The 19,987-nt window shown below is 42.6% G+C and overlaps 1 protein-coding gene across 2 annotated transcripts in view; it reads right to left on the bottom strand.

The window, feature by feature from the left end:
* KIF4A (kinesin family member 4A) overlaps window positions 1-19,987 on the bottom strand; it is a 30,159-nt gene that overhangs the window by 2,874 nt on the left and 7,298 nt on the right. Inside the window, exons 4-31 of one of the 2 annotated variants that reach the window (XM_041118892.1) lie at window positions 19,488-19,631; window positions 19,239-19,353; window positions 18,397-18,587; window positions 18,011-18,103; window positions 16,632-16,798; window positions 16,285-16,379; window positions 15,956-16,075; window positions 14,548-14,723; window positions 13,456-13,517; window positions 12,624-12,759; window positions 12,046-12,104; window positions 11,735-11,840; window positions 11,010-11,075; window positions 10,523-10,708; window positions 9,757-9,860; window positions 9,301-9,445; window positions 8,705-8,815; window positions 7,825-7,908; window positions 7,097-7,210; window positions 6,699-6,854; window positions 6,189-6,283; window positions 5,605-5,734; window positions 4,564-4,734; window positions 4,049-4,156; window positions 3,200-3,277; window positions 3,009-3,110; window positions 2,161-2,322; window positions 670-789 (exon numbers count right to left, since the gene is read on the bottom strand). In XM_041118892.1, coding sequence (XP_040974826.1) covers window positions 670-789; window positions 2,161-2,322; window positions 3,009-3,110; window positions 3,200-3,277; window positions 4,049-4,156; window positions 4,564-4,734; window positions 5,605-5,734; window positions 6,189-6,283; window positions 6,699-6,854; window positions 7,097-7,210; window positions 7,825-7,908; window positions 8,705-8,815; window positions 9,301-9,445; window positions 9,757-9,860; window positions 10,523-10,708; window positions 11,010-11,075; window positions 11,735-11,840; window positions 12,046-12,104; window positions 12,624-12,759; window positions 13,456-13,517; window positions 14,548-14,723; window positions 15,956-16,075; window positions 16,285-16,379; window positions 16,632-16,798; window positions 18,011-18,103; window positions 18,397-18,587; window positions 19,239-19,353; window positions 19,488-19,631 — 3,396 coding nt within the window. Of the gene's footprint in view, window positions 1-669; window positions 790-2,160; window positions 2,323-3,008; window positions 3,111-3,199; window positions 3,278-4,048; window positions 4,157-4,563; window positions 4,735-5,604; window positions 5,735-6,188; window positions 6,284-6,698; window positions 6,855-7,096; window positions 7,211-7,824; window positions 7,909-8,704; window positions 8,816-9,300; window positions 9,446-9,756; window positions 9,861-10,522; window positions 10,709-10,982; window positions 11,076-11,734; window positions 11,841-12,045; window positions 12,105-12,623; window positions 12,760-13,455; window positions 13,518-14,547; window positions 14,724-15,955; window positions 16,076-16,284; window positions 16,380-16,631; window positions 16,799-18,010; window positions 18,104-18,396; window positions 18,588-19,238; window positions 19,354-19,487; window positions 19,632-19,987 lie in introns of those variants that run through there. The other variant, XM_041118893.1, reaches the window with a different exon arrangement.

Genomic DNA, 19,987 nt, shown 5'->3' with positions numbered 1-19,987 from the left:
AGAAATATTCAAGGTCCCTAAGCTACCTTCTCTCCAGTTGCAAAATAATTCATAGTACAAGATGCTAGATGCCTCTGTCAGGCAACTGGTTTCATAAAATAGTCAATTAAAAAATTACTATGAGAGGTCTCTGCTTCAAATCTCTGATATCCAAGAGGTAAGGGAGACATTTCTAGCAAGAGTTCTAATGAACATCAGTTGCTCATGATCGTTCCCAATGCTACAAGCCCCTCCCCAAATTATCCCTGCCATACTTAAAAAAAAAAAAAAAATCTGAGAATGAGTTAAGCTTTTGTGCCATCTGAAAGGAAAGATATAATTTTTATTTACTAAGTGCAAAAAGAAAGACTTAAATTGTTTGTCTTCAGGTTCATGGCTGACAACTGGCAGTAGGTAAATCTATGTGACTTGGGACATCATGCAAATTTCTATATTTAGTGCAAGAGCCTGGTACTGCAGTGGAAAACTTTGTACTTAGTTACCACAGATAAACACTGAATTACAGTGACATTTACAAATGTTTCAGAAAGCTTTAGCTCGACAAACTATGCATGTACACTAAGAGTGTAACTGCTTATCCATTCATCCAGCTTTGCTTAAACACACTGTGTAGTCTGGATGTTGGGTGCAGGCCCTTTTGCACCCACAAACGCAGCACTAACTACTCACCGGAAAGCCAGGGTCTCTATTTCTGCATTTTGCCGAGTCACAGCTACAGCCTTCAGTGCAGCCCACCTTCTGCTTCCTGCAGCCACACTGTCTATTTCCACACCGGCCCTTGCAGGAGCACTAATTAAGAGAAGAGTTCTGTGCAGAAAGAGCTTCGGTGTTTTATAGAGTGCATCTAGATTGCCACAGTTGTCAACACATGAAGCAATCTAAAGGACAGTACCATTCCCAAGCTGTCATGAACCTTTTACTGTTTCACTGTCAGTCCTGCATCCCAGGAAAAGAAACAAGGTCTTTCCACCTACAGAACCATGTCTTGCTTCAGTATCCCCAAAATAAGCATCTTCAATTACTCAATCCCTGACTTCAAGTTATCCAAAAAGATGCCAGTTTCAGTGTCAGTAAAACAAGCTAACACTTACACACTAGGAGGCAAACCTGAGTCACCATACCTAGGGCCCTCCATCTAGATGGAGGTGACCCAATTTAGCTACTTCACGGCATACCACAACAATGAATCTCTTTGCTAGTCTGGGCACATGAAGCAGTGTCAGACTGCACAGACCAGCTGCTCCAAGCTACAGTTCTGAACTGAGCAGTAATTTGCGCTGGAATTCCACTGGGCTACGTAAACAAACTCCGAAGAGCCAAGTGTCAAGCACAAACCCTCCTTCCTGCAACATGGCCAAAAAGAATTCCCCAAAACCCAAACCACTAATAGTACTGTAGTTCAGAATTTATCAGGTTGACAAGCTCCAGTGAAAGGAACTAGACCTTAAAATTCATAAGCTTTTCTGTAGTAACTGCTGACATTTTCACAGTCACTTAATAGTGAGATACGTAATCATTTACCCCTCTGTGAAAGGGGAAGAACTCATCTCACAATGGAGGTCTAGCTTCACAGCAATTCAAGCCCAAAGAGGCCCATTGGTTCACAGCGCTCAGCATGTTCAAACCATTTCTTCCATCCCATCAGGAACTGACTGAGCAGCAGGCTGAAGCTTCAGGCCCAGCAGACTGATAGAAACAGAAGATGGAAGCTGAGGCTTCTGTCAGGACTAGGAGCCACAGTACACCACAGTGGGAACACTCCATAGGGATACACAACAGGCCATCCCTTTTTTTTTTCCCCCCTAAAATAGGCTTCATGAAGGAATAAGGCTGCTGTTAGGGCTCACTATTTTGCTGCTGTCTGAAACATATAGGCCAGTTGAGCCACAGGCAGCAGGACAGAATGTGTGTGTCATGGTAGAAGATGACTTGTCCAATGAAAAACTATTTAGGAAGGTGTTGCTGACTACAAGCAACTTTTGCTTTTTCTGTCAGAAGACCATCAATAACCAATGCCAGCAGTACTATCATATTAAGGCTTTTCAAAGCAATAGTGGAGATGCTACAATCTCACTGTTTCTCTGTACGCATACTAGATCCTTAGGGATACAGGCAAATTATTCCCTTATAGATAACAAGTCAAAGGTAGCTGGATCTTACCCCCATCATGCTTTTCTTTGCTCCTTTGACTGCTTTTACCGGAACCCAGTCTGCATCCTCCATCTCCGCTCCAGACTCCTCTGAGTCAGAGAACAGCTCTTCCACATTCATTTCTGGGGTTGGTGCACGGGGTTTTGCTGTCGTTTGCCGGCGAGTCTTTGGCTACACATAGAAATAACAAGGGTTGAGGGCCCAGAAAAAATAACAGTGGGTTTACATTTTATTAAGGCACTTCAGAGTCCTGCCACCACAGCCCCATTCCTCTCAGACAGCCAAGAAGGCTGTAGGGTTAAGGAGGAGACAAAAGATCAAATTGTCAGGACTAAAAAAATCAATCAGTCGATTTAAACTGCTACAGTTGACAAATCTTGGAAATGTAATAGATTTGTGTCACAGTCTTGACAAAATTGTATTAAACCATTTATTCCTCCCAGCACTAAGATTTGGCTCTTTTGCAAGGCAATGATTAAATTTTCTATGACAGATGCCTTGCTCCATGATTCAGAAACTGGAAATGCTACAGAGAAAACACCTGGATTACCAAGGAGGATACAGAGTCAGACAAAATTAGATGGAGGAAACAGGTCTGGGTTTTTGCTTGCCCTTTTTTTTTTTTTTTTTTTTTTTAAGATAGAAAAACTAGTGCAAGCTAGTTTCAGAAGTATTTTGAAAACAGAAACCTTAAACACTGATGAAGTAGAGAACAGACCTATTTCAATAAGCAGAGCAAGACGCCTTGTAAAAAGCAAGGTGGGAGAATGAAGCCAAGATTATTAATAGTCAACATTAACTTTTGAAAATAACCCAGGTACAATACAACCATGAAAACTGGTATGCAGCATCTTTACTTTGGGTGGAATATAATCAAAAGAAGAATCTGGAGACTCAGGTGGCATTTGCTGAATGTGGCGGAGCTTCTGTCCACTGGCAACTTGGAGGAGCAGCAGTTTCTGTTAAGAGGAACAAAAGTTAGCTTTGCAAAATACATTAACCCAACTGACAGGAAGCTCTTATGACCTATGTCTGTACAGATCTCTACCTGTTTAAGAGTGTCATTCTCCTGGAGAAGTTCTTGGTTCTTCTCACAGATCTCCCTCATTTTCTCCAGCTCTTCCTCCTGTTTGCAAGACAAGACAAAATCTGTAGGCTTACATGGGGGTAGCACAAGTAGTTGCTTGGGACAGATTTTTTTATTTGGAACTTTCTTCCAACACCAGGGGGGTTTCTTTGTATTCTCTGACAGGAGATCAGCTCTGACTACTAAATCAGGAAAATCATTAGTGCTACTACCTTCTTTTATTGCATAACAGTGCCAACACAAAGAGAGAATGTGACCCTTTCAGAGTGACCATTTAAGATCTAAAACATCCTCTATTTCTAAGGCTTATCTCCAAATTATGTACACCTGGGGCTGATTTTGCTTTAATACATCACTGAACATGCCCTTCCACAAGAGTTTGCTACACCACTTAATTCTCCTAGCAACAAGACAAGGTGCAGCTTGTTTACATGATCAAGGTAAAGTTCTTCCAGTGCTGATAGCATGGTGGAGCTGTGCTCAGTAAAGAATTAGTAATAGCATGTTGAATATCCTAACTAAAGGTGTTCTGAGCATGGAAGAAGTTTGCATGAGCAGGTCAGATTGTGGCAGGCCTCATTGCTGCATTTACATTTATTTAATGGAAGAAGATCGAAGAAAAAAAAAACAACAGGCTTATTCCAACCTGTATAGCAACTATTCCCTGCAACCAACTGAATCAAGCAATCTTAGCTGCAAATGGAAATGCGCTCACTCCTTCTGCACCTTCCTCCCTCTAAAGCCACTATTCCAAGTAACAGGTAGCCCTAATGAGCACACGCTCCCCCAAGCCACATCCAGACACTCTACCTGGAACTTGAGTCGCTCTTGCAGCTGTTTCTCTTGCTCACTTAGTGAATCTTCCAATTTCTTCTCTGCTGCTTCTTTTTGCTGAAACTGGCTAAGCAGGTACAGAACCTAAAAGCAAGTTAATATAGCAGAAGCAAACAGGCATGAATTCCTAAAGAGACTTCTGGCAGCTCAGGCAGAGGCTTGACAATTTCAGAAAGATTCTTTCTGCCACTTCCAGCAGGATTCTGCCCTAATTTACTTTAAAAATTATCTTGTGCTGAGGTGTAACATCCTCACTTAAATCACTGCAAAAAGTTATTGAATAAAACAACTTGCATAGGACGGAAGATGAATAGGGAGATTTCTTGGGCTTTTATCAGCTATCCTGCAAGAGTCTGACAAACCTTGATCAGATATACACTGACAGATTGGTTTCAGCACAACACTTCGCCTTTTTCTCTGAGCAGATCTGGGAATCAGAGTCCCAAGACACAAGAGCTCTCAAGATTTCTGTCACTTATTTTTTTTTTTACCTTCTCCTGGTGGTGCTGTTCCTGCACCAAAAGCTGATTTTGGAACTCAGCCTCCATCTCCACTATGTGGTTTCGCTCTTCAACCAGCATTTTTTGCATGTCTGAACAGTTGGCTTTACTCTGCTGAAGGCTGCTCTCCAACTTGCTTTCCTGCACTTTTGAGGAGACCAGCTGAAAGACAAAAGCAAGATGATTGCTTGGGTCAATGAGTTCCATATTTCATAATGTCTGTTGGGGCAAACATGCTTCAGTTCAAAGGCAAAGCATTTCTGCCTAACTTCCAACCACCCTAAGAATTGGACTGGCCACCAGCAACTAGGAGGCTAGATGAGAGATTTAGAGCTAGACATCTGACAGCCAGTGTGGAAGTGCAAAACAGATAGCAGGAAGTTTTGTTAACAGGTCTAGATTAATCTCCTTCCCTGCAGCACTTTGAGTACTGGGGGGACCCCAAAAATGAATGGTCTCTCACATTAGCTCCTTCATTCTTTTCCTTTAATTTCCAAGCACCAGGGACTGACATACGATTCTGCCATTCAGTTGCTCTTTCCTTGATTCCACATTAGCCCAATTCCTACTCTCTCCTACCCTCAGTCTTGTTTAAGTGTCTCCCATCCCAACATCCATTCCACTGCTTCCACTCTGACCTCAGAGAGTAGTCCCCTTGTTTCCCTGCAGGTGGCCTATTTGTTCAGTATTTTTAGGTACTTTCTTCTCTTCTTTTCATTTCCACTTCTGAAATGTCTCTTCCCTTTCACTATTCTCATGCAAGCCTTCTGTATGCACAGATTTAGCTGGTATCTCCAGACCTGTGTCTATTCTGTTTCCCTCTTCCCTGCTCTTTTTGGATTTCACTCCCCAAAATGATCTACAGTACAGAATATTTTAATCAGAATTTGAGGGAAATAAACCTCATCCAGTACAGCAGTGCTTCACTTGAATTCATCTCTGCTGTCAGCCTGTTAGTCACTGCCTTTCATTCCTGGCTAAGCACTTAGAGCCTTTGTTTTTAGTGATAAAATAAGAAAATTCAGAATTTACCTCTCCAAGGAGATACTTCAAACCACATTTAGCCTCTAGAATTGTTGCAATACTGTCCCAACGCTGTTTCGTGCGATCTCCATTGTCTGCATCTAAGAGTTTCTGCTGTAGATCTGCTATCTGGGCACTCCTTTAGAAGAACGCATGTATTAGAGGTTACAACACAGAAGAAAACCTAGGCTAGAGTCTGGGCTAAAATTACTCTTACCAGAATATTAGACAAAATTGCTCAAGTCAAAATTTTGACTGCTTAGTAGAGCAGCTGGAACCTGCAGTGCTATACCAGGGAGTTTCTCCTTCCCTTCACACTTCCAATTAAAAGTGCAGTGTTTCCCTCATACAGAGATGCTCACAAACAGCTGAGAACAATGCAGTCTCAGTGACGAGTAGTGTCCTCATATCCCCACATTTTGGAAAAATTCAAACCAGAAAACCCACATGGTCTTACTTCATAATTTTTAGTGTCAGTGTATAAGTTATTTTACTTTCTCTTCTGTTTCACAGAAAAGTTGTAGATAAAGATGAGGAAAAAAAAAAAAAACAGAGGCAAGGCTGTGCAAATCAGCTTTGTCATACTGCCTCACCTGAGCCCCATCTCAGTTTCCAGGCTTTCTATCTGCTTTGACATGGAAAGGTCCACCTCTGCTTCCTGGAAGTCTGTGGCGGTGTAGGTACGTCTCTAAAGAATTGCAGCAATGGACAGAAGTGAGCAATAGGTGAAGAAGTGCACACAAGACTGGGCTTTCATTTACAGACATTTCAGCAAAGGGAGCCAAACTATTATAAAAGCCTCCAAGTATCTCTCCATAGCTTAAATTCCATTGCTGCTTCCCAAAAGCATGAAGTCTTTGATAAGGGGTGTGATCCACTCACATCCATCAGGTTCATTGCATTAAGGAACAAGTTACTTCAGCAACTCTGTTCCCTGACATGCCAGAGGACAGGAACAACATTAACGCTTTCTTCCAGAAAGGTAACCACCTCCACCCCTACCTTCTGAGGGAAAAGGTCAAATAGGAGTAAGAGTCAGTGACAGTACTTGCTGAACAGCCAGAGATGTGGGACAGGGAAAATGGCATTTCCCTCTCTCTTACCCGGAGCTTTAGAGGTAGCTTTTCCCCAGCCTCTTTGCTCTCTTTAAGCTGAAGGAGCTCCTGTGCCAAGATCTTTCTGTCCTCCAGAAGGTCTGCAAGGTGCCGTCGAGCCTCTTCAGTACTAACAAGAACCTCTACTTCATTTGCAAGCCAGCTCTGGAGGAAAAAAACCACCAAAACCAAACAGTATAGTGGTTCACTGTGGTCTCAACTTCAGGACTCAATCCTTCTCTGAAATGCCTTCACAGATAAACTGAATAATTACATTGCCTCCCTCAATATGTAACTCCATGTTCCTCCCCTCTGCTCTCCAGCCATCAACCCCAGCAACACCTACTGAGTTAACAAAGCTAAGTTTGCTCATTGTTTGTTGGAATGCACAACACACTGTCACCCACTTTTACTCGTGCAGCCACTCCTTCCATTCCCCGATTTTGACTTTCCTTCCGTTTATCTGCAGCCTCCCGTTGTTTCTGCAGAGCATCCTTTAGGCGCTTGTTAGCAGCTGCTGCCTGTAAAATATTTTACACAAAAGCTGAACAGTAGTTACTTCGCTTAATCTGCAACGGTTGAAAACATGAGTTATTCACAACGAAAGACAGACATTGAGACAACGAGAAGAGAGAGTGAGGTTAATAAAACCAGAACAACTTTAGAATTAAAGTAAGACTAGACTGTCCTTGACTTTATTTCATTTCCTTTGCTGAGATTCCCAGTTTAAAAAGAGATTCTGCTTCTAGGCCAAAAGGTAGAAGAAAGCATCCAAAATGATGGTTTCAAGATGCATTTCTTCTATAGAGCCATCCTGAAAGAATTTTGAACTGCAATCTAGCGTATCCACCACCCAAGCTCATTTTACACTTTCTGGCTTGGGTATCTGTAATAGACTTGCCACAGCAGCCTGATGCACAAAGGGTAATTTAGCCTTTAAGGAGCAGATTTAACTAGTAGCCTTTGAGGCACTCAAGACAGAAGCATGGTATTTTCCTACAGAGAGAAAAGCACCTATTTCCAGATCTCCAAACTGCTTTTAAAAAGTTTCTGCATACCCTATTACAACCTCCAATCACGCTTTGCAGACCTTTAGGAATTGGTCAGGAGTTTCTACCAGATATTGGCTCCTTACCTCTTCTGTTTTGCGCCGAAGTACATTGGCCTGCTTCTGGAAATCTCGTTCTAGCTTGAGGAGCTCATATTGTCTCTTGCGATCCTGCAGGGAAATAACGTTAAGACAGATAGAAAAAAAAAAAACCCACACAAAAAAATCACGTCACATTAATACCTACAACCAGTTTCACGCTTCTTGGAACAGAGTAATTACATTTGCTGTTCTGCAATGCAAGTGCTTCATGATAATGATTTCACTGATCATTACAAGCTTAAGCCATGTAGCACCTCTGAGAACAAATGGCTGTTAGGCTTAAAGTGAGTAGAAGGGGCTCCACACTTTCCATTAAAAAGGTTTAGGAGCCTAAAGGCTGTAAGAGACTGCAAACCAAAAGTTTAAGCATCCCAAAGCATTGAGGAGCAAACTTGTTACAGTAAGAATTCCTGTGAGACCAGAAGTCAAGAGGTACAGATGTTTGCTGTCCATTACGCTTGAATGCTACAAGCAGCTGGATTTCATTACCAATTCTGTTTACCTGCAGATTCAATATTCCTTTGAAAGTTTAAATACCTCCCATTCTGCAGCCAAACCCTGCAACTTTAAATACTTAAAAATATTAAATATTTTTGCCTTCTGCTTTAGAGCTGAATCATAACAACTATGTAGCTTTAAGATCTCCAGATCTTAAATAGCTTTAAGATATCCAAACATAAGCAAGTGAGACCATTTACGACAACTGGTGAAAGGTGGCAACCATATGAACTAACATTATCTTCAAAGCATTCCGCAGATGTTTTTCAGATGCTTGCTAGTTAAACAAAGCCTTGCAGCAAACACTTTAATGATTTGTTTCACTCTTTAGAGGGAGGTACAGTTTGGGGGCTTACTGTTTGCTCACCCGTTCTTTCAGCTGGATCACTTCCTTGTCCTTCTGTTGTTTCCATTGCCTGAATTTCTCAGCATCATCTTTCATTTGGCGCATCAGCTGTACCCTTTGGTTTTTCATTTCCTGAAAAATAGAGCAGGCTGCAAAAATTGTCCAGTACTCATATTCTGGGTAGTTTCAACCTACATTCCCGTAGCGTGTCTGTCAGGGGTGGCAGACAGGAAATATTAGTGTGCTGCCCACTCAGAGTGCATGCCTAAGGACACTCTCAAAAGTGCTAAAACCCAGGAATTCATCTTTTAAGGCATAAAGGGAAGGCTAACACATGGACAGTACACACATGGAAATCAAAGTGAAGTCAAGTGATTTGACTGAGGCAATAAATTATCAGAGTAGCCAGAAGACACTTCGGACTTCTTTTATTCCTCCAAGTCTCAGTAGTCACCTGCCTACTGCATTACACCGGCAATTGTGGTCATGTAGCCAAAGGAGTCTTGTCAAAAACTGGTGTTCTCAGTCTAACAAAACAGAAAGTGAGTGCCTTCTGTCTGGAAGCTGCTTTGTCTACACCAGAGCAAGCCTGAGAACTGCATGCTAGGGTTAGTTACCTTGATCTCCTGGTTCAGTTTGGAGACAGTGCGTTCCGTAGATTCCTTCAGCTTTAAGAGCTTCGATTGCTCATTCAGCTTTTTCTTCAGCTCATTTATTTGCCCTTCCAACTCCTGAAGCCTCTTCCGACGCCGTTCACTCAGTCTGTAAAGAAATTACACTTTAACAGTTATTTGGGGGGGCTGTTTTTATTCTCAAACAAGTACTCTCCAACTTTAGAGACACTTCATGAAAAATGAAGTGATTGTGTATTATTACCTTTCCCACTGATGAAAGCCCACTCTCAGGCTTCTCTGCAATTCATACAGCTCACATAGCATGTTAAAGGGATGCATTTGCATCAAAATAAGAGCTTTTACAAATAGTAAAACTAAGTGCAAGACAATGAATTTTCACAGGCACATTAACACAATTTTCAGTGCTATAAGCCACATGGCTTGCATAGTCACTCTTACTTGGCTTGGTTGACATCCTTCTTTGCCATATGCAGAGCAAGGATCAACTCCTCCTTTTCTTTTTGCAAACTGCTGACCTCCAATTCCAGATCCCTGATATCAGTCTAGAAAGGACAAGAGTAGTAAGCCTCAAAATAAAAACCTTGAAACGCCACTCTGAGACAAAGCTTTAAGGCAGGAGGCCTCAAGAAACCACCTTCTTTTCCAACAGGTTGTAAGCCACCTTGTCTAAAAGCAGTACAAGTGTCAAAAGGGCTAGTGCTCCATACACTGAAATCTTAATCAGTCCACAGAACAAGCCGAAAGTTATGACTGAAGAATTTCAGCGATGGGAGATCCCAGCACAGCTAGTGAACAGGGGAAGCCAGATCAGGTGGCTGTACTATGAGATTTAACAATGGAGTATCTGCACTTTGGCTTGGTGCACCCAAGCAACCCTCTGAGTAAAAAGCAGAGAAGCCCATTTCACATAGAACAGCTAGTGGCTAATAGCTTATTTCAGGGAAAAGACTGTCTTCTGATGGTAAAGCTATTTGTAGATAGCTGGGCATGGTCGTCCCCCCACCTTCTCTGCTGACAACTGTAGTTAACTCCCCTCGTAAGCCCAAGGGGGCAATGACCAAGCTTAAGAAAATAGACCCAGTAAGAATATGCTCATGAGAGGACAAATCTTCTCCTCCCTTCCCTAGTCAGCATGCATTGACTGCATTAACAGGGAAAAGTAAACTGAATGTATTCTTACAAGAGCTATTTCAGAAGAGTTTACCTGGTATTTGGACTGAATGGGCTCCAGCTGACTATCATTCTGTGTCATTTTTTTGGCAAGTGCCTCTTTCAGAGCCAGGGCTTTATTCAATTCAAGCAGCTCTTTGGACAACTGTGCTTGACGGAGGGCATGTTGAGTGGTAAAGTCATCCAAGGATCTCTTGGTATCCTGGCCCATTTCTGCTTCCTGGAGGAGACACAGCAATGAGCTAGAGAGGCCAGTGGAAAGCTCTTTAACTATGTGATTGCAGTTTTTGCAGAACACTTCAAATTCTTTTTTTTTACATTAAAAATTAGATACTCAGAAATGAGAACAGGTTATTGATCTTGAACACATTGAACAAAAATAAGGGCATAGAAAGGCAGCACATACAAAAGTGACACATTAGTTACCAAACATTTGGTTAGAAAACTAGTATAAGGATGCAGACGAGACAATAGAAACACGCCCCTGTTAAGACCTGCACTGCTGGACTCCCTTCACTTACAGCTGTAGCATCCTGTTCAGAGTTTGCCATCTCTGCAGCAGCTTCCATTGTGGCAGCACTTTCACTCTATACAGAACAAAGAAGAAAATTTCAGTAAAAAGTGAAAGATGAAGTAAAATGAAGCTAGTAACAGTCTGTTAGCCTATAGTGACAAAGCATAATGTTATTCTCCTTTGTCCAGAAATCTGTCTTTGGAAAGAGGATGCCATTGTCCTCCTAGACATTCTTTCTAGTCTTCCCTGAACTCCAGCATTGGCAGGCAGCTCCTCACAAGAGTAAGGAGTCTGGGAGCAGGAGGAATGTCTAGCGAGGGAGAACAGAGAAGTTCCTCAATTAGACAAAGGTTTGGCAACTTCTATTTAACAATTTCAGGTCCCTGAAATTTGGGTTGCTCATTAAAACTACCAAGTTTATAACTCTCATTTCCAACTTTTGGATTTTAAATCCATGCTAATCTCCCACTAACAGATTCTTTTATGGATACTCTTCCCCCACCACGTGCAGCCATTCAAGCTGAAGTGGCCTTTCTGCGGCACTAAAAGCACAGCAGGGCAGCTTGTTTTGAAGTCTGTGTCAAGAGCCATTTAATACTTGTAACTCCTGGGCTCCTTAAGCAAGGTTTCTGAAGAGTAGAATCCACTGCTCAGCAGATCAGCAGAAGAACCCTAGGTTTCATTAGTAAATTCACTTGGCACACACTCTTCTCTCCCTGGATTCAGTCGTACCTGCAACTGAGCCAACACTTGCTGCAGATCACGAATCACCTCTACGTTTTCTTTTAGTTCCTCATCTTCTACAGTCTCTACCAGCTTCTGCAGATCAAGCTTGCATCTGCAATGCAGACATGGGAATAAGTCCATGAGTACGAGGCACATTTGTGTCAACACATGCCAATAAGGAACAATTTTCCCACTGAACATACAAATGAGTTTTGGATGAACAAACACAAATTGACTGTATCCAGTTTATCCCAACAAAAACACTTAATGCTGAAAGACACTTCCTCAGCACAAGTAGGGTGTGGAAACAGACTTACACAGCATGTTGCTGAAGTTGCTCTAGTTTGGCATTCATCTTCTCATTTTCTTGTTCTGTCTAAGAGAAATCAAAATTATACTGAATTGTAGGAAAAGCATGATAAGAAGCCAGAAAACAGCTAATTATTTGTAGGGAAAGATATGTTGTCCGTCTGTGGCAAATCAATGCACTGAAAGATCTTGCATGATCATTGCCACCAGTTTGCTTAGACTTAACACCCTTTTTCACAGGAATATACACTGCAGTGAATCAAAACAAAGCAGAGTGGGGTGGGGAAGAGGGAAGAGAGAGAGCATGCGTGCACAAGTGCTGGTATTTAAAACATTAAAGCAACAGAAAAGCTGAAAGATTCAGGTCTACTTTTCCCTACTGAAGTCACCAGCTCTATAGGCTCTGACAGGCTCTGGAAGACTTTTGGTTCTGACTGATAGCTAGAGATTTGCAATAAATGTGAAAGGAACATTAAAAGAGAGAGATTCCTAACATGCCATTACTACAGGAGCTGCTAGTAATTAATCTTCAGCTAAAAGGGGAAGTCATGCAAGTTAAAGCTCTTCTGGGGTAACTGAACCTTACCAGAATGATCCTCTCCAACATCTGTGCTGTCTGACCAGCAGCCTCACTCAGCCCTTGGATCAGCTTTTGATTCTCCTCCGTTAGTGACTGGTTCTTTTCCATCAGGGACTGAAGGTTCTCTGAAGGTGCCATACTACTGAAACATTAAGGACCAGTTTGCTTGTGAACATGACTTTGCTAGAGGTTTTTAATAGCACTGAAATTACCTCCAGGTTTTCTAAATAACTTACAATAAATATAGGTTGTAGCAGATGAACGGAAGTAACTGGAGGAAGTCTAATCAAAAAATTTAAGTAATACAGCATACCAAAAGTAGACATTTGCAAGAGAAGAAAACACCCTTTTGAAACAGTAATACTGTTTAACCAATGGCAAGTCTGTAAACTGCATGTACTTAGGTTCTGAAACATCCTCAGAAGACACCACCTACACAATCCAACTCTTTCCTGCATTTTGTGCTTTTAAGAACAATGGAGATGGAGGTGTCTTACATTTAGAGATAGAGAGGTGAGGAAGAAAAGAGGGATGGATGGGTCTGAGAAACAGATACTTAGTTAGGAGGCATTGCCTAGTTCCTCTCATATCTGCTACAACAGATTTTTGCAATCTTAAGGGGTCTGCTACAAAACTAAGTGACCCCTACATGCATGGAATTTCAGTAAAAGTGACAAAAAGAACAAAAGAAGAAAAAAAAATTGCCCAGATCCTATTAGAAAGCAGCCAGTTTGCTCTACCCTCACTCTACAGCACTGTCTAGAGCAAAGGAGATCTAGAGCCTTTGCTGGTGCGTGATGGCCATCAGTTACATTGACCATTAATCTACAAAGCTTACTTGATAGACACAGGCAGGGTCCCTCCATGGGCCTGCAGCAGTAACACCTGTAGCTGTTGTACCTAGAAAGACAAACAATTACTAGTTATAAGTCTCTCCTATACAGTAAATAGATGGTTGAAGGAACACTATTAAGATCCTTAGTCTGAATATCAGTCACCTGCTCCACAATTGTTCTTTTACTATTGCCTGTGGAAAGGAATCATGTCACTACAGTATTTCAAGTAATTTACTCCTAAAAAAGCTACCTTCCCTTCATCAGGAATGCTCAAATCAGAGCATAAGTCACCCACAGACAGCTGACATACTGTTCTGTGCAGGGTGTCAGAGACCTCGCTGATCTAAAGGGCAGGCCTCCCATCTCGCTGAACCAATGCTCTGTTGCTACCTTTCACATGAGATAGTCAGTTCCTGTGCCTTCCTAAGCTTCTTGAATATGTGATTTGAATTTACAGTATGTTAACAAAGATTCACTAGGCTCTGGTGAACACTCCTATGTAGTAAGCAAAACCACTTACTTGCTCCACTGTGGAACAAGACTACTGAGTTTTTCTACGGAGAGGTAGCGTGAAAGACTGTATCACATGCATACAGTCAAGTAAGCACAGCTAGGCTGGTTAATGCATCAGCAGACAATCCCTCAGGCACTTCTAGCTTTGGGTTTAACCAATTCTAGTTTATGCAACTTATTTCCCTCTGAGGCTGACCACACAGGAACACTCTTCACTTCCCACCCTGTGCTGGACATAGGCAGGTGGTTTCAGCAAGGCAACCATCACTGTATTTCCTATTTTGTCTGTAGCCTAATGGGCAGGTGATGATTTGTTCAGTAGAAGGGAAATGTGAATCACACTAACACTACCATTTTTCTATGGCATTGAATAGTTGCTGTAGAATTACAAGAAATATTCATGTATTCCCTTCTAGCACTTACACATCCATCTCAAGAGACAGAGAAACACATACTAAATTTTTTTTTTTTTGCATGTTTTGTGTAGCTAGGCAAGCTATGTCTTTGCTTGCTGTTTACTGAGCTCAGTACCAAAATGATAGATCTACTCCTCTCACATGAAGAAAGCACCCAGTCAGTACCTGCTGCTTCAGATGATGCAACTCAGCTGCCTGGGGATCAAGGTTGACGATTGGTTTATTTTTTATTTTTCTTGCTCTGTCAGCATAACGCAAAGTATTTAGAGTTTCTTCTAGATTGGAATCTGCTGGGCTTACACAGGCAATCATGAGAGTGTGGCTGTTACCACCCAGAGAATCTGAGAGGGAAAACAAGGCATAATCAATCCTTTGAGAGAGAGCAGGAATGACTAGTAAGATATCATCCTTAAGATATCTAAGACCACATGAGTACACCTCCAGACTACAGCTAGAAAATATCTAGCTGTAGATATAGAAAGTAGAAAATAACTAACTGTAGCTGTGTGCCATTGTCATCTACTTTCTCCTCTGTCCCAGTCAGTACTATACTAAAGACCTTTTTTGGAAAGCCAAAGTCCCAAAATTATGTCTCAGCTTTAAGCACTGATGATTTCACATCAGAATCCCCAGTAATCTTGCTGTCCTCTTGACTAATGTCTGTAATTACCATAATTCCCATATGCCATTTCTAGCATAGTTCTTTCAGGTTTTCCCTTCCCTTCTCCCACACAATAATACTCAAGACCTCCATGGATATCCAGGCATCAGAATTCACACTATCTTCCAATCTAAAGAATTATTGGCTAAGAACATATTTGTTCAGATCATCAAGCTGCATGGCATTTTAGCCTTTGGTTTTACACTAACATGTTGGCTACTTAAAACTTTTGATCAGAAAAAAAAAGGACCCCACATCCAGCTCTGCATAATCCGGTTTCTTTTTATTAGATACTTTCAGATATGGAAAATCCTGAAGAACCTAACTTTTTGTACCAAATTATTTAACTACCAAAAAAAATCCCAGTGAATTGCATTACTATAGTTATGCCCATATTAAAGGCTAAATTAGATAAAGTGTATTAAAAGACCATCGCAACTATTAAAAAATAAGTACCACAAAGACCAGATATTCAGACTAAGAAAACAAACCAAACGTGATGCACACAGTGAAGGCACAGACAATTTAAGCTTCATTCTGGTTGTGATATCCTCCAGTGAGTAGCTATAATTAGGGTATAATAATAGATCTCCACTTCCAGACTTAACTTCTCATCTTCCTTCTCCCCACCAAAAAAAACGCACTGAATTTGTCTATTTTTGTCCTATCACATAGGAACTGCAAAAGAGCAGGAGTCATAAATGAGACCATCTCAATGCATTTGCAACCTAAAAGTAAGAGTACAGAGAAGGGCTAGCTTCAGCAAGAAAAGGAACTAAACCAATAAATGCAATTCCTTTGTCAACAGCAGCTACTGCTTTGAATTGTGGTTGCATGGCTGTTAGGTTTTTTCCTACTTTGTTATTTAAAGCACATCTGTAGATTTAGGCTTTATCATCATCTGTCTCTTACCTTGCAGCAGTCTTGTTAACTTTGAGTCTCTGTAGGGGACAAACCCACCCTTTTTATTTTCATCACCAAGAGCACTAATTACATTCCCCAGGCAGAGGAGACCTCTGTTTATGTTGATGCCTGCATACAAACAGATGACAGTGAGTAGAGCCACCTCAGCAGCTAGGAACTGGTCGTTTCCTGTCCTCGTTAAAAAATTTAAGAAGGTGAAAAAAAGGCAAATTATAAGGGTTAATTAAAGAACTGCTTTGCTTTTCCTTACAAGGACTCTATTTATTAACTTAAAACTGTTAAGAAACCCAAGCTATACCAGTCCTCTTCCTACAAACCTTCTTTTAGTCTGTCTCCCTCAGCCTTGGTCTTCTTTTGTCTCTCAGAGCCAGCAAGATCAACCAGGTGTAGCTTGGAGTGAAAACTGCTGTTCCTATGGCAGAAATAAACTATTTTACTCTCTCAAGTAAACCTGCAGTTAGGAAAGGAGCAGTCCAGTGGTTACTACAGTTGAGCTACTGGGCTGAAAAATATACTTCATATGAGAGACAGTCAAATACAAGAACTACCTCAAGAGTAGCTCAGCTGAGTTCATTCAAGACGAAGAAAGAATGACAGGACTACAAAATTTTGAGTAAGTCTGACCCCTAAGAGCTGCTAGGAGCAGCTGCGCAATCACACTTACTTGTCACTTTTCTTCTTCTGATCAATGCAAATGGTGAAGATGGCATGGGACCGTGAGGACTGGGAATTCATTGCCGTGGAGGCCACTGTTCTGGAATTGTTCCCTTGTTCCAGGCAGGATACAGTATCTTGGGCACAGGTGACATTTCTTTCCGTTAACCCTACAATCTGTATCCAGGAAGAAAGCATCATTTATCCTCTCCTTCCTCTTCACCCCGATTTACATCAGAAAAATTATCCTCTGTCTTAGACTATGGCAGACAAAGTAAAGTAAATACACATTGACAAGAATCAGAGTCTCACTTCAAGCCAAAGGCTTGGTATGGATTCCCCCAGCAAAAATTTATTCTGAACTCCGTATCGGTAACTAAATGGCATCACCTTTCCCTCAGCCTATTCTTACATGCACACACCAGGTTTCTCTGTGCCTGCTAATGGAACAGAGCTTGAGCTGTGAGCCAGGTGAGCTATGGGATGGAGACAGGGCTCTGCAGTACTCTGTGGAGAAATTCCTAGCTGCCCTCAGATATCCTCTGGCCAAGCTGGGAGCTGAAAGTTGTGCCAGTCACAGGCAGAGAAAGGGGAAATGGGCTGAAGGGGGTCAGGTAGAGAGAGTGGAGGGGACGCAGGTATTAGGGACATAAAGGACAGAGGGGACTGAGTAGTAGGGACTGGTCGTGCTCCCTGGCAAGCTTGCGCTTTCCCTGAAGAGCCCATCTCTCTGGATCGCAATGCCACTACCAATACATGGATGAGCCGCACACCGGTACTTTAGAGGTGACGGTGAGCAGCACAAGATTACACACAACAAAAACATTAATGGATCAAACCTAGAGGTGTCACGCACACCTAAGCTGTGCATATGACAACCAACAACCTCCCTACCACTGCAAACTGAAGCTGTATAAATGAAGCACAACCGATGGATGGAAGTTTAACTACAAAACAAGTACACAGAACAAGCAGTAGCACAAGGTTTTTCTGCACTACACTATAAGCACCCTTCTGTACAAAACTGCTAAGAAAATAACTTTGGCACTTAAATAGTTTCCCCTCAGGATCCCTCTGTTGCACGCTACTTCTGCCAAACTGAAGAGTACAATTGCAACAGAGTTTGAAATTTGGCAAAGGGACCCAAAGTACAACATTCTCAGATATTCACCTAAATCAGCCTTCAAAGAAAAGCCAGAACAGGACTTGCAAGTGGCTCTGTCATGAATGTCTAACCCTATTGGTGTCACCCTTTGGGTAAACTTCATGATCATCAATAGCTTCATTTATATAAAGCAGCGCTCAAGGAGTCAGACGGTTGTTTCACCAAAACATTCATCCCTAGTGACGTCACCCTCTTATGTACTTATATCTAACAGGGCAACAGACCTTTATGCCTTCTTTTGGATCTTCCCGTATACTGATTGGAGAAGACCGTTCTCTTGAGGGGCACAGCAGGTCTAGAATATCCTCATTGTAGATCTAAAAGCATCAGAACAGCAGTTCAGAGTTAGCAGCAATGCAAGAGAGCAATTCGCATAAAGAACGATGTACAGTTACGCCAAAATCGTGGCTAATGTTGCGTGACATTCTATTCATTTTACCTTTAGAGAAAGATACCTAGGACTCAAAATCAAGTTCCTGACAAGATCTTACATAGTTTTCAGTTTTGATTTAATAAATACCTGTTACTTGAAGGAGGTGGCCTCTTTAAAGCTTGCTTTATGTGCAATTCATAACTTTATAATAGTTTGAAAAGTCAAACCAACTTTTACCTCTAGATAAGAAACTTTGAGGACGAATTCCCAATCCTGCCTTTGCTCCTTCTCCTTAAATAGCAGTTTGATTACCCGAGGGATGACCCCCACACTGGGTTCATGCTCTTGATTGGCAGTGTAGGTACCTCCCATAGAGTATGTTTTTCCAGATCCTGTCTGTCCATAGGCTAAGACAGTAGCATTATACCCTAGGGGAACAAAGGGCACCTGGATCAGACAGTCATGTGGGAACCAGAAGAAACTTTGACAAACAAAGCTGCATTCTAGTAAAAGCATCCTTCCAGAAAAGCACTGCCCCTCACTGTCAGTTTATACAAGCTTTATGCACAGGTCACCGTTAGCAATATCAAGGGGAAAAAAAGTCAATGAAAAGCTCCCCAAAACGCAGGTAAAATTATTATTCCAGCTCTTTTTTAAGACTGCGCTGCTGCTTTACTAGAGCTAGCCATAGAAATACAGTCTAAGTTCTCCATCATCCCAGCTCCACTGTAGCATCGCTAACAGCTTCTGGTATGGGATGCTTATCAATTCACTGTATTATTCTTGATAAAATTCTCTTGCCTTACATAAATAGGTATAGGCACCAAAATGACCCAGAGAACACACACAAGTCATTTTGTTAGCCCTGCGGAGTACAACAGGTTGTAAACAGGCAAGAGTTGGCACTTTTTGCTAGAGGCTGGAGTCAGTATTTAGATAGTGCAGGAGTTTATTTTCTGCAAAGATCAAAGAAAAAGCAAGTTAGAACAGCAAATTAAACAGCACCTTCTTCCACACAGCCAAGCCCACTGAAACCCCCAGTATTTTAAAACGGAGCTTTAAGTCAGTTAACCACAAACCTTTGAAGATGCCTCGTATGAGAGGGGCAACAGCCGTGTTGAAGACTTCCTCTTGCTCAACAGAAGGGTCGAACACATAGTCGTACGTGAACGACTTATCGTTACCTACGACCACCTGCGGAGGTGACCAGAACAAAACCCGCTGACTACACCGCCCCAGCACCCTGGCAGCAAAGCCCCCCCGGGGGTTGGGGGGTGAGGGGAGAAGGCAAGGCCGACCCCCGGGACGCAGAGTGCCGGCTCCCTTACTTGCGGTTCTCCCGACACGAAGGACAAGCACATCTGGCACCCTTCGCTGGTCTCCTTCGGCACCAAAGGGCGGCAGCGCAGCGCCACACGCACCGGGATCACCTTTTCATCTTCCCTCACCATTTTTCTGTCACCGCGGACGCCCTAAAGGAGGAACGAAGCCGGTGAAGGCCTCGCAGGACCAAAGCCCGCCGCTGCTCGGGAGCTACCACCCTGACAGGGCCCAGCGCCGCGGCCCACAACCCGGGGCCTAGGCCGGAGCGGTGCCCAGCCCCTACGGGCCGCTCCCGCCGGTAGACCGGGCCCCACCGGGCGAAGGAGGAAGCGCGGCGACCACCAACCCGGCAGCGTCCGTACCTGAGGGGACCCGAGGAGGGAGGGAAGGGCGGCGGAGGGGAGGGGAGGTCGCGGCGCTGCCCCCGGCGACAGCAGGACGCACCTAGAGCCGCCGCTGACCGTTACGATGGCGGCGGCGCCACCAGCATTCAAACCGGGGCCGC

The sequence above is a fragment of the Aquila chrysaetos genome, chromosome 21 (assembly GCF_900496995.4).
Source record: "Aquila chrysaetos chrysaetos chromosome 21, bAquChr1.4, whole genome shotgun sequence".
Classification (NCBI taxonomy): domain Eukaryota; kingdom Metazoa; phylum Chordata; class Aves; order Accipitriformes; family Accipitridae; genus Aquila; species Aquila chrysaetos.
The sequence above is the reverse complement of the archived record's forward strand: the minus strand, read 5'-3'. Positions and strand labels throughout refer to the sequence as shown.